General features: G+C 41.5%; 1 protein-coding gene across 1 annotated transcript; it reads right to left on the bottom strand.

Moving 5' to 3' along the window:
- Positions 1 to 550: 550 nt before the first annotated feature.
- On the bottom strand, positions 551 to 12,822 carry cldn19 (claudin 19). The gene is made up of 5 exons (XM_070841893.1): positions 12,122 to 12,822; positions 6,579 to 6,743; positions 6,141 to 6,225; positions 4,694 to 4,840; positions 551 to 1,507 (listed from the first exon to the last, which is right to left on the bottom strand). Exons 1-5 carry the CDS (start codon positions 12,342 to 12,344, stop codon positions 1,459 to 1,461), a joined length of 669 nt encoding a protein of 222 aa, XP_070697994.1. The 5' UTR covers positions 12,345 to 12,822; the 3' UTR covers positions 551 to 1,458.
- Positions 12,823 to 13,114: the final 292 nt, after the last annotated feature.

The raw sequence follows: 13,114 nt of genomic DNA, 5'->3' as shown, positions 1-13,114 counted from the left end.
TTTGTGGATTCTGTACCCCCGTCTTTGGAATTGTTGAAATATTAAATGAATAGCCAGTCTAGACAGGAACTTTGAACAGAGTGATCAAATGCTAATTAACTTATTAAGCATTTATTTGAAAGTAAATCTGAACCTATTCTTTGAAGGTTTCCATTAGTTTTGTCAGCTAGAGTGTGAACTCCTTGTTCACAAAACTGCATCCACCCAAATAGAGGCTAAGCCTTAACTCCAAGCTCGTGATTTAACAAATGTACTGTAGTTGAAATTTCAACAAGAAAAGAAACTTCAAACATTGCTGTCAGTTGTGGTGGTGGTGGTGAGCAAGTTAACTTTGTGAGTCCACCTTTGAGAATGTGCCACAGTCCACTGGAGCAGAAGTGGAATTCCACGTCTGCAATTATTGAACAACAGGGTGCAGAAGAAGTATTTGAGCTGGAAAGGAGGAACGAGCGAGGGGAGTGGGCGAAAAGTCAGGCGAGGGTGAAAGGTTGAGAAACATCTCATAAAGCACTGACTCAAAGCCAAATCCATTTTTATGTCTCTGTTTACTTTATTCTAAAAGAAACAGACAGGGGTATACTGTAAATGAGATGATACACAACATCGAGGGGGTAAATATTAGAGAAAGGAATGGCATGGTAAATAAATGCAGGTATCAGAAGGGCATTTGAACACTCAGCAAACTGGTGTTCCTTAGTACAGGAGACAGCACACAGTACAGTACATCCTTTAGAGTCAATAATACAACGACTCTGTCATTCAAACAAAACCATATTGGCACTTAGCAGAACAAAATGAATGTATTGGGTATATCCTCGATCCAGGCTACTTGGAAACAGGCACACAGCTTCTTACAAACACTGGCTTAAGGCACTATGCTGAAGTTCTATGTCTTTGTTGTTTTGTAAGTGGTACTGTAGAGTAGCTTCACATTCCTTTTCAGAAATCCAACAATAATAAAAAATAAAGGCATACAGAACTGCTGGCAGAGGAACTATGGACACATCCCTCAGATGGGATGGGAGACTAAAGAATCCATGAAGTCAAAAACATACATGTGCACAAACATGTGTTATAAGGCACTGTAGTAAAACATTATATATGTAGTAAAAATAAAAAAAAAGAAGAATAGAATAGGTGGTCTATACACCCGGGCATTTTAACATGTTATAGAAAACATACCCTGAATGACTGTCTCTCCCAAAGTCAACAAAACAGACCAGACAAGGATATCATCTTTGTCAATCCCCCGAAACAACTCTTTCATAAAACCTCCCCAAACAATTTGTGTTACCTCAACAAACAATCCAATGTGTAATGCTGCAGTATGCTTGAAAGGTTGCTGTTCATAAATTCTTTCCGTAATGGTGTCTGTTTGTCTGTTTTGAATCCCTTAGTGAGAGGGTTTTGTCTGTTGACAGAATCTAAACCATGGTAAGGCCAGAAGACTCTCCCAAACTACAAGTACTGCTCCCTTTTCTCTGGTGGGGTACTTTTAACATTTGGTCTGCAATTCAAAAGGGAAAAAAAGACATGTTTCAGTCAAAGTACAGTCACAGCGAACAAAATAAACCCAAAAGACACAAAAAAACAAACCCCAGAGGTCATAGGATATAAGTGAAACCATAAATCAGCGCAACAAAACCTCAAAGGGTTTCAACTCATTGTTAACTTTTGGCCAATAATGAGAGGGGGGGAAGTTGGAGGTGTAGTTGACAGGGTGAAAATGGAGGAGACTGCCTTATTTCTTAAATAGAGGGTCTGATCACATGTCCTTTAAGAGTCCATTATTTATAGAAAAGGCTCAGACGGTCAGAAGAAAATAGGTGAAGACAATGCATTTGGGTTTCCATTAAAACTGATAAGGTGCAGATGTAGTACTGAGAAAAGGGGGGAAATTCTACTACAAGAGGTCCAAATTGAGGGTCTATGAGGTAACAGGAAAAAAGGGGAAGACACTGGTTGGACAGTCGGACAGTCCTCGATAAAAAAGACGGGGCTGATCAGTCAGGGAAACTAGTTTCACTCAACAACTCTGCCCTGAATTAAAGGAGAGAAGAAGACAGCCAGAGAAGAACAGGATTAGAGGACAGGAGGGGAAATAAGAGACACATCAAGACCTCTCACATTCTCGTATCAGCTATGAGGGGTTAAAAAGAAAATAGGACGCCTGATGATCGTAAAGATGTTAGCAAAGGAGGAGGAGCATGGGAGGTGATGCTACATGTCAGCCAGTGATGTACAGTTTAAGGAGGTGACGTGTTTCAAATGATTATTAGTTTTGATGGATTGAGAGTGAAACACGTCACAGTAAGTGACTCTACCCAAGTTAGAAGTTAGGTCTCCAGTTGTTTTTTAAAAAATAGTTTGACAATTTGGGAAACAGACTTACTGACTGAGTTGATGAGAATTAGATGAGAGTTAGATCATTGATTTTCTCACCTAAAAGAAAATCAAAAAAGCAAATACTGGTATTTCCCAAAATATCATTGTTATCACTTTAATTGTATCTTTCCTTTTCGTCGGACATAGCTTTGCAGGTAGTTTTATCTGACTTGTTGTTGAGATATCCCTATTCAAAGCACAGCTGCCACTGACAGGCCAGTGACGCCTGACATCTACCCCTTTATTTAAAGGGCTCAAGGAATTTCCTATAGACCTACAACCCCCCTATCAGAGAATAACAGAGCACTCCACAAACAAGTGACTACCAAGAAGAGAGGCCATGTGTCAGGGAAATGGGGGTACTGGGAGCCATTCTAAGAAAAGTCAATGGCTTTATTATGTGGAACAGTGATGGGCCAGCTCTTTTGAAAAAACACAAATGGAGGCAAAGTGAAGTGATGTGGGAGTATTGGGGGGGGGGGGGGGGGGGGGGGGGACACAAAAGCCAACTGAGACTTGCTGTTGTGTTAAACGGGCTCTAATGTGAGGCAGGTTTTAAAAAGGCTGCTGATTTTTATTGTAATTGACCCTCATCTGGTACTCAGGGCTTTGAAAAACACCTGTAGTTAAACTGCTGATATGATTTATATTATTTACAACTGTTGGAAGTATCATGTTAGCTTATGGCCCATAAAGCTCGTGGTCTAGTACTGCACCGGTAGCTTCGGATGGGTATACTTGTGTGAGAAGTATATGTAATGCTTAGATCCTAGGCTTTGGTTTGGTGACACAAGAGAGTATGGGATGAAGGAGTGTATGAATGGAACGGTGTTAGGAAATGGAGCATGGTGATGTGTGTTAATGAGAACCTCCATGTTCTCTTCTCATCTGTTGACTAAAACAATGAAATGAGCATTAACAGCATTCATACTCAGTACAAGCTAAGCAGGCACCTTCTGCAAACAATTCACCTCCACTGTGCAGCTCTCGTGCAGTGATTTTATGTGTATTAAACAGGACTAGCTTCTTTTAAAATGAGGTGGTCCCTCACCTGTTGCAAAACGGCTGCCTGAGGCATTAATTACGCAGGACACTGAACACACCTGCTTCTTCCTTTTCAGCTATCTTCATCAGCTCCATAGCTACTGAGATCTATCTGGGATGGTAAGGTGGTGGGTCAGCAACCACTGCAGCCACTCGGATAGGCTCCAGTGTTTTTTTAGACTAATTAAACGTAAAGTTAAGACTATTTTTAGGCTGACGAAAAAATAAATAACTAAATGGAGGATTAAGCCTCAAGCCTCACCACAACTGTATTCTAAATGTCTGCCTGGGGACCTGGTCTCCATGTGAGTAAACTTTATCCAAGCTCTGTCTACATTCTTCGTTATGGGTTCCTCGCCCTTTTCTTCTTTGTTACATTAAGTTATGAACCCATAACAGGATCATTTTTCCACAGTGAAACCTCTGCCTCGCTCTTTGTTTATCTGCAGCTGTGCTTTGGGTCTAAGCAGCAGACATCAGTGTCCTCTGTGATCAAGGCCTAACTGCCCTGTTTTCCTGGGTGAGATTGTTCTGTTTCTCCCACAACAGCAGAGGAGCCGCTCAGTAACTTTTCTTCCAAGTTTTTGTACAGTGAATCGGGGCTCTCCCTTTACACAACATTACTGCACCAGTGGACTGTGAATACACAAAGCAATACGGAGGCAAACCACAGATGCAGCTCCAACCAGGAAGCATAGGACATGCTAATAAAGGTTCAGCAAGTTTTGCAGTATTGGTATTTCTAGCTCCATGTCCGTTCTCTCTGGGTATCTGCTGTGATACAACTTATTTTTGGCCTTTTAATTCACTTTATAGGTATTTTTCTTTTGGTGTACCAAGCAATAAATGCTTTGATTTGTTGTGATTTCTGGGATCAGATTTTAGCTGCTGCACTACTCAAGTACATTAAATAATGATATTAAGGCACATGTGAGGTTTCCCTTCACAAAACAAACTTATCATTGTAAGTTATCTGGATGATTGACATGGAATATGTAGGTTGTCTGCTCACAAATTCTTAAAGTTTGAAGCTTTTTTAGCCATGAAAGTGCATCTCACTGGTGGGAAATGTGTGTGTTATACTGTATGTGTACTGTACTTCATGATACGAGTACTACGTGATTGCATGTGTGTACACAATAGTCTTTTTGTTTGCTTTAGTTTCAGCAGGTACAATGTGAGGGGAAAAGAGGAGTGTGTTGCCAAGCCTGTCCGATGCTCTCTGTTTGGGTGGCTGCTGGAAGGGGGTGGGTTTTACACGTACTCCCTGGCTGTGGAAGGCTGTGATTGGCGGTAATATTGTTGCCCTCGCATGTCATCTTTAGAGCAGGAGCAGCACAGCAAGGAGCCGCCCAGAACCGTCAGACTGGCCGCCGCCCAGCCCACAAACAGGGCCGAGCCGAACTCATACCTGTGCAAGGAAGAGGGAGGAGGAGGTTGTCAAGAGGACTGGTATAAAGCATCACTGTGACTGTTAGAGGTTTCACTGTTTTCACCACCTTTAAGATAATTTAATAATTATGATTAGCTTCAGCCTGTTGGGAGCCAAAAACAAGACTTGCTGAAATTCAAGTAGTTTTATGCAGGAAATATCCAAGAATACCAAAGACAGAATAATCCAAAGGATCATGTGTCTAAATTATTTGTTTTACTCAAAAAGCTGCTTTACTGCGTGTCTTGAGGTCTTGCCAATTCTGCCTCTGTATTTCCTCATTTTTAGTAGACCTACCTCTGAGGGAGGGGATCTTTCTATCTCATTTCTCACTAGAGTGAAAAATTACACTAGAATGGATGAAAAAGGATATTATTTACTATCCTTACTATTTACTCATACTCATAGTACTCATACTTTACAGTTTTAAGTGCAATGTAAAGGATGATATTAGCTCTGATACAACTCTTAGCAGATAACGCTAGCCATGTTCATCAGCCATGATTGAGAAATGTTAGCAGCTAAATAACCTGAGGTTGTAGTTCCTGCCCTAAAAAGACTGTGGTCCTCTCTGGATGAATTCCGTAGCACTGAACATGGATGACTGCTTAACACAATTGTTGTAACTAGTTTACAGCATTGCAGCATTAGGACAGTTATTTAAACACTGAACACAGATCAGCGTTACTTCGGAGACAGACTTCCCTCTGCACATCGTCATGGACTCTACCAAATATCACACGCAGCACTTTATCTTCTAATTATGCAAAACGGAAACAGAACTTTCAGGTGTTATCTGCCTAATGCGCTTCCTATTTCATTCAGATACAGCAGAAACATGACTTTAATAAAAAAAAGTTTTAAAGAGTTTTGTTCCTGGGTTCAATTGTTTTCATAGCAATATTATGTTATTTGTTGGCTCAGCATGAAAGTAATAAGAGAGGTTAACCCAGTGGAGTACTGCCTTGCCTAGGGACAGTTTGCCTTAAAGCAACAATTAAAACGAAATACAGTATACATGCACGCTGAATAAAATGCGTCACAATTATCATCAGTTATCTGCAAGGCTCCAAGCCCAACCATAGAAAATTCCCTTTTCAATGCTGAGCTCATAACTTGATGATTATTTTTCTGAGAGCATTTGAGGGACAACAACATCATCTAGAGCAAAGGGCTACAAGAGAGAAGCTCACACATACAATCCCTCCCGCCTGAGTAGGGCCACATCCGCTGAAATGAATAAGGGTTGTATGAGCGTGGCAGCAGTTGTCTCACATACCTGGCATTGGGCGGTGTATTTGGGTTGAAGAACTGATAAGACACCTGAGTGGCATACCAGGACACAGACACCAGTGTACATAGACCTGTGGAGGGAGAAAAGATTAACAAGAGTGTAGTAGTTCTCTGTATGTATCATTAAGCCTGCAAACATCCACTGTGGTTACAACAACTCACAAATGAATTGGTGCATCCTTGTTCAGTTAATTTTCTCCCCTGGGCTTGTGGTTTATGTCTGAGGTCAGCAGCTAATGCTTCTAAAATGACCACTTCCTGTTTACAGCAGGGACTCTAATTACCCAGAAGACCCCCAGTGAGAGATTCAGGCTTAAAAAATGCCACACTACTTTTGCTGAAGGCACTGGTTGTGGGGCGTGCTGCAGCACATTCTTGGTTGCAAACTGAACAAAGCATGAACAGAAAACAGCAGAAATCACACCTGCGAGCAGGAAGAGAGCTCCTCCGGTCACAGCGATGCGGGTCTTGGTGGCCGGGTTGTTATCTCCCACCTTAGTGCACTTCATGCCCACCACGCTGACGATGATGCCGATAAAGCCCAGCAGTACCGACACTACCATAAGGGCCCGGCATGTCTGGATGTGGACTAGATAAAGAAAAAGAAAGCAGGAGGCAGGGATTGCAGAGTGGAGCACAGAACGGTGAATGATAGTGATACAATAGAAGACATAAAAGAAAGGAAGGAGAGGAGAAGGAGGAAAGTGGTGAGGAGATGAGAAGACAAATAGAGCCATTCAGTCCATCGCTTGGAATAAAACACAAACATTTGTGATAATTATAAAAGAATGAAGCTACACATGCCATGCAGGATTGATGGGAAACCACATGCATTTATGACAGAGTCCACCACGGTCCCATTTTACTGCAGGATTATTACAGCCTTTTCATTTCCAGAGGTGACTCTCTTGGCTGACTTTCTTGGACCTTAAATGATCCTCCAAATCTTCTCCAGGTCATTCCACTGTGGTTTTGCCTTCTCTAAATCTAATGTGCTGCCCACGCAGGCCTCAGCACACACATAACTTAGTGGGAGAAACATATTTACACAGACACATGTGCACAAAAGCACAATGTCTGCACACACACAATTGCTGTAGGTGGAATAAACACAGATGAAACACACAACTCTCTCTCTCTCAGAGAGAAGCTGTAGGAGGGCCTGCTTTACATGTTTCACACAGTGGGATTAGTGTGGCTTTGTCACAAAGCAAGATTGTTTTCGTGGGGCTGTCGCCACAGCGATCAGACATTACTGCCTCAAACACAGCCGCTCATGAACGTGTTAACACAAAAGCAATGCTAAGCGCTTAATGATACTGTCAAGGCACTGATGGAGTGTGTCTTATTTACAACAAGCGAGGGGATTGTTGAAATCCCAGCAGCAGGAGAAATCTATCTATCTAAGCTCTCCTGATTCTGATACCTGACAAAGCTAACCAATTATAATTAAAGTAAAACTAGCTTTTCATACTCAGGCATTAGCTTAAAATAAGAGTGACTCGACGTGTAAGACAGCATTTATACATCACAGGAGAAAGAAGAACAAAATAACAGAATAAAATGGTTTGACAAAAAAGTAAAACTTGACTCAAGCTTCACTCATTGTTTTTTGTAGGGCTTTCAACTGCATTTCATGGTCTTCAAAGCTTCATAAATCAAGATTTTTTTTTGTCTAATTACAAATTCCAAGATCAAGAGTGAACTCTCATAGAATAGAGTATTAACAGTATTAACAGTCGTTTAGCTTTTTTACTGAGCTTCAACTGCACCTGTGCTGTTCAAAGCTAGTAAGTAGGTAAGTAAGTAAGTAAATAAGTAAGTAAGTAAGCAGATTTTTTATTTTTTTTGGTTAAACAGCAGTTTCCAAGGTCGAAAATGAATTTATACACTCAACCAGAGTAGTTAAAAAAAAAAATAGTAGTCTAGTACCCTAATAAAGTAGACTAGTTCGCTCACACATCATGGTCTTCGGTAAAAAAACTAGTAATTGGACCTTGAGTTGAGATATTTTCTCAATAACCTAGAAAAGAAAATGAATGTGACCATAAGTGAGAAGGAGAAAAAAGAAAATCACTTCAAAAAAAGCAGTTGAGCAGGATTCTAAAGTCATCATTTGTCATTGTGACAGAAATACACACACCATCATTCATGGTGCTGCAGCAAAGTAGCATTTCAGAGGCTGATCTGAAGGGACTTATGATGGGGAAAGAGAGGATGGAACAATCTTTGAAGCCTGATTTATGGCTCCAGATCTGCGTTTGATGGTGTATCTGAATAGTCTTCAACAGAGAGAGGTTTGATTGTCTTTGCTTTTCATCCACTCTGGGCATTCCTCTTTTCTTCTGAGGGCGTGCGGGGGTTCATGCCGATCCTAAATGAGACCACTCTGACCAGTTTCCGTCAGTGACAAGCCAGAGGGGCAATCGGGGGCCTTTAGGGTGAAGGAGAGGCTAAAAGGAGGGGGGAGGGAGGTATGGGTGGACTGGCTCACCCACTAGGCCCTCTCTTTCCAGTGCCAAGGGTTGGCAGTGCCAGCCACAGCCTTTCAATGAGTGCATGTGCTTGCTGGTATGTGTGTGTGTGTGTAGGCACTGTAAGGTCCCATTGTGAGGTCACTTGTGACTCTGTTGTACGTAATATCTGCTTGCCCACTCACTGCCACACTATAAAACTAAGCTCATGTTTGAAAACTGCAGCCCTTCTAATCCACTTTCACTTTAAAATCAAAGCATAAATTGCTGATATAATGTTCTTAATTGTATTGCCACACTTTTTTGGGGGGCAAAAATTGGATTTCCCTTAACCTGAGTTCACTTTTTAGCAAACAGGGTGGTATTGTGATTATCCTGACTGACCAAGACTGACTCTTAAAGCTAACAAAGGAGACAAGCTACTTGTTACAATAAGACAGGAATAAATGCTGTTATTGCTCACACACACCACCTTAATAGCTCTTTTGGATGGGACGACATTATCTTCACACAACGTGTTTTCCACTGTGGAACTGTGATTCATAGTTATGACCTGAGAACTTGAGAACTTTTTACTGATTTTACTGATACTAGATTTTAATTATTATCAAGAAATTGAATGAAAAGCCAACAGCCAGCATTAAAGGTAACCTACTTAGTACAAGTACAGTGTGTATTTCAGAGCCTGATATATCTTATTCTTCTTTTCCATAGAGCTCCATTGTTGTTCACAAACTATTAAAAACACACCGGTGAGCCACACTGTAACACTGGGTGACTTTTCCTTGCATTACTATTAACAATCACACTAGTTTATTTTGACATAACCCCAGTTACACTTATCGTACTGTCCCAAATACTCTCTAGTGCAGCAAATGTGTATTAACCCGATACTAAAATAGTATAGTATAGTATAATATAGTATAACATAGTATAGTATAGTATAATATAGTATAATATAGTATAATATAGTATAGTATAGTATAGTATAGTATAATATAGTATAGTATAATATAATATAGTATAGTATAGTATAGTATAATATAGTATAGTATAGTACAGTATAGTACAGTATAGTATAGTATAGTATAGTATAGTATCACTGGCAACATTGGGCTTCGGTCTGAAGACCACAAACAGCAGGGAAGCCAGAAAGTATCAAGAGGCGAACTAAATAATTGCTGGTGTTGGTCTTTTCATGGGTTAATTGTAGGGCTGTCGACCATAAGAAACACATATAGTAACGCCAGCCTTATCCCTTAATAAGTGACTAGTATTAATTAGGCAGCGGATCCACTATGAGGAGGGTAAACTGTGAGAAACATTACTGTGTTGTTAAATCAACAGTAACCATTTTACTGAGTGCAGTGTCCTCATCTAATGAATCTTAAGCTGCATTCAGCAAGCAGAAGTACCATTTTACAGGAGTTTACATTAGAGAACTGGACTCAGTTGTCTACTACTACTACTAATAATGATAATAATAATAATAGTCATCATCATCATCATAATAATTATAATAATAATGACAATAACTTAGATTTATATAGCGCCTTTCGAGAAACCCAAGGAAGCTATACATAGAGAGACTACTGGGCAATTATGTGTTGTGACCGAGCAGATTGACAAAGGCGGGTCAACGTGTCTTTCATATCATGCTCTGATGTTTGTGGTTCTGAAGAGCTGTCCTTTCAGCACCACCATCCACACTCTTCTGTCAATAAGAGCCAACCACCTCAACTGTGTATTATCCCGATCATCACCTCCTTTTTGAGCAAAATACTCAGTAAACCTGCAGCAGATCCAACAGTTTCCACTACGGTTGCTTGGCCACATCATCAGTAGACCGCAGCACAGTCTGGTGAACAATTATACCCACCATCACATGCTGCTCCTGCTGCGAATGTAGCCAGGGAGGAGAGTTCCTTCAGAGCTCAAATCACCGCTACAGCTTGATCAAACCAACCTCACGGGGATGTTTGAATGAGATTCAGGCCTGCGGTGCCTTTTCTGACCCCAGGCACATGACTGGATGCTGATCTGCTCCATTTCGTGATCTGTCTGGGGAAACACCTGAATAAACCTGTGATTGATCAAAAAGGCTCGGCCACGTCCTTTCAGTTCTGAGTTCGTTCAGAGGTGCGTAGGGTTAACTCTTTCAAAGGGTTTTCTTCAGTGTTTGTCTTCAGTCTGAATGTGTTCTCTCTGGGTGTGTTAGCGGACAAATGGAACAATGTGCGCGTGTGGGGAAGACAGAGCATTCTGGGAATATCTCTGGTGTTTGGCTCAACACTGCCCTTTTCTTCTCCTAACAGCCCCTATTCATCTGCAAGGACAATACGCTGTTCTTATTGCTGCAATGAACCAAAGGAGATGGGAGATCTGCGCAGGCACCCGTCACACAGAAAGCCACCGAAAATGTTTTGATATAATGACTCACCGAGACACCAAAATGTTTGCAAAGTACCTCATTTGTTATTTCAAGACAAGTGTGCCACAGCGGGAGCGGTGAGCACATGAAGAAAAGCACACAAGAAAAAGAGACAAACTCAAAGCGGTCTATTGTTTGTGAAAATCACTTCTGACCGAGCCCACCCTCCCGTAGTCTTTCAGTAGAAGCTCTAACAGGGTGATTTAAGCAGGCAGTAGATGGATGGATTCCTATAATCTGTGTGCCATTAATTATGAGTCACTAGGTCTTACTTACAGATTGGAGATGACAGGAGGCTCATATTCTGGGCTAATTTATGTCTGAACCCCACATTCCTGACCCCCTCCCACTCCTTGCATATTACATTTCATGATTTTTTTTCAGAGTTTTAATTGAACTTCATTAAATATTTGAACAGAAGCATTTTAAGTGAGATTTACAGCCTCTGAATTAGATTTGTCCCAGATAGTGAGGGCTCGTACTGCTTCTGTTGTTTCTGCTGATTAATACATGTGCTCAAATGAATGGGCCGGCTAAAATACCCGTTGCGATTTGTGATACAACGCCACAGATCTTTCCTGGGGTGACTTGGGAAGACAAACTGAAGGCAAAGGTTTTCCCTGGATCTGTCTTTTGTCATCTTTGCTGATGAAAACTTAAGGTGCTTTATCAAAAAGATGATTATTAAAGAAAAATAAGTACAGCAGCCAAAAAAATCGATCTGAGTATACAGTGTGACACATGATGTGATTTAAAGAGGGAAACCTTTATTGGTGATATAATCAGATTATTGGCTTGCTGGAGTTTTACTTGTGCTTTTCTATCATCTGATAAATTGCTACATAGTGCCCCATGAAGGGTTTTGCACATTTTACTGTTTTCATCGTGTTTCAAATATGATAACAATCTTTAAGACAATATGTTTATAGAAGCATATAATCATTTTATCAAATAGTTGGTAGAATTTCATTAGTTCAAGGTCTAGGTGGACGGTGATCAGAGTAACAAGCCACTACAAGTTAGTCAGGTTGTTGTTGAGCCAAATTCAAACATCGTACTCACTGTCCAGCGAGAGCATGGAGTCAAAGATCTTGCATTGCACCTGTCCTGTACTCTGCGAGGCACAGCTCATCCACAGCCCCTCGTACAGACCCACAGCCGTGATGATGGCATCACCGGCGTACGATGACTGCTTCCACTGAGGCAAGGCGGTGGTGGAGATAATGCCGATCCAGCCCCCTAACGCCAGGAAATAACCCAACAACTGGAGACCTGAGTTGGCCATCCTGATCTAGATCTGTCCCACTGCTTCTGTCTGCTCTCACACTTTCACTCCCTGTTTCACTGCAAGAGCTTTTGTTTGGGTGACCCTGGTGTGTCGCCCTTTCTTTGAGCAGTCTTTGTGGACACACCTGTAGCAATCCTGTTAACTTTCACTTTTCTCTTTACTATCTGGTCCCTCTGAGCATCTCCTTCTGCCTCTCTGCTTTAACTCTCATCTGCAAACCTCCCTTCCTCGTCTCTAACTCTTTCTTTCTTTTGCTCGCCACGTCCTGGGCTGGGTTTTGTCCGTCAGCTGGAACGATGAGTTGATGTCTCCCCACTCAAGGGCAGTCAAGTCCGATTCCTCTGCCTCTCTGGGGCTCAGTCAAAGTGGAAGAAAGACTATCTGGTGGTCAGTGGTTCAGTTCATCAAGCATTGTCGCCGCGCTGCTTCACTCTCTGCATGGCTTCTTCCACTCTTCTCTCTGCTGCTTGCTTACTTTCCCCCCACTACAATCTTTCCATCTGCTCCAGACTCAAGTGGCTCAATGAGGGGTAGCAGAAAAAAAGTAAAAAGAAAAAAAACCCTGAACACAAAACTTAACAGGCTGACCACGGAGGGATGGGGTAAAGGGCTGGTCTGTGATTGGACCCCTATGTGTCAAAGGAACGCCTACTGGGAGGAAAGAGGGATGGGCCGGGTGAGGAAAAATAAGCACTGTTTCAAACAGGGAGGAAAAGAAGAAACAAAAGATGTAGGGAGGGAGGGGAAACAGCATAGGTAAAGTCATA

This window comes from Pempheris klunzingeri, chromosome 2 (genome assembly GCF_042242105.1).
Source record: "Pempheris klunzingeri isolate RE-2024b chromosome 2, fPemKlu1.hap1, whole genome shotgun sequence".
NCBI lineage: Eukaryota > Metazoa > Chordata > Actinopteri > Acropomatiformes > Pempheridae > Pempheris > Pempheris klunzingeri.
This window is presented reverse-complemented; position numbering and strand designations above follow the sequence as displayed.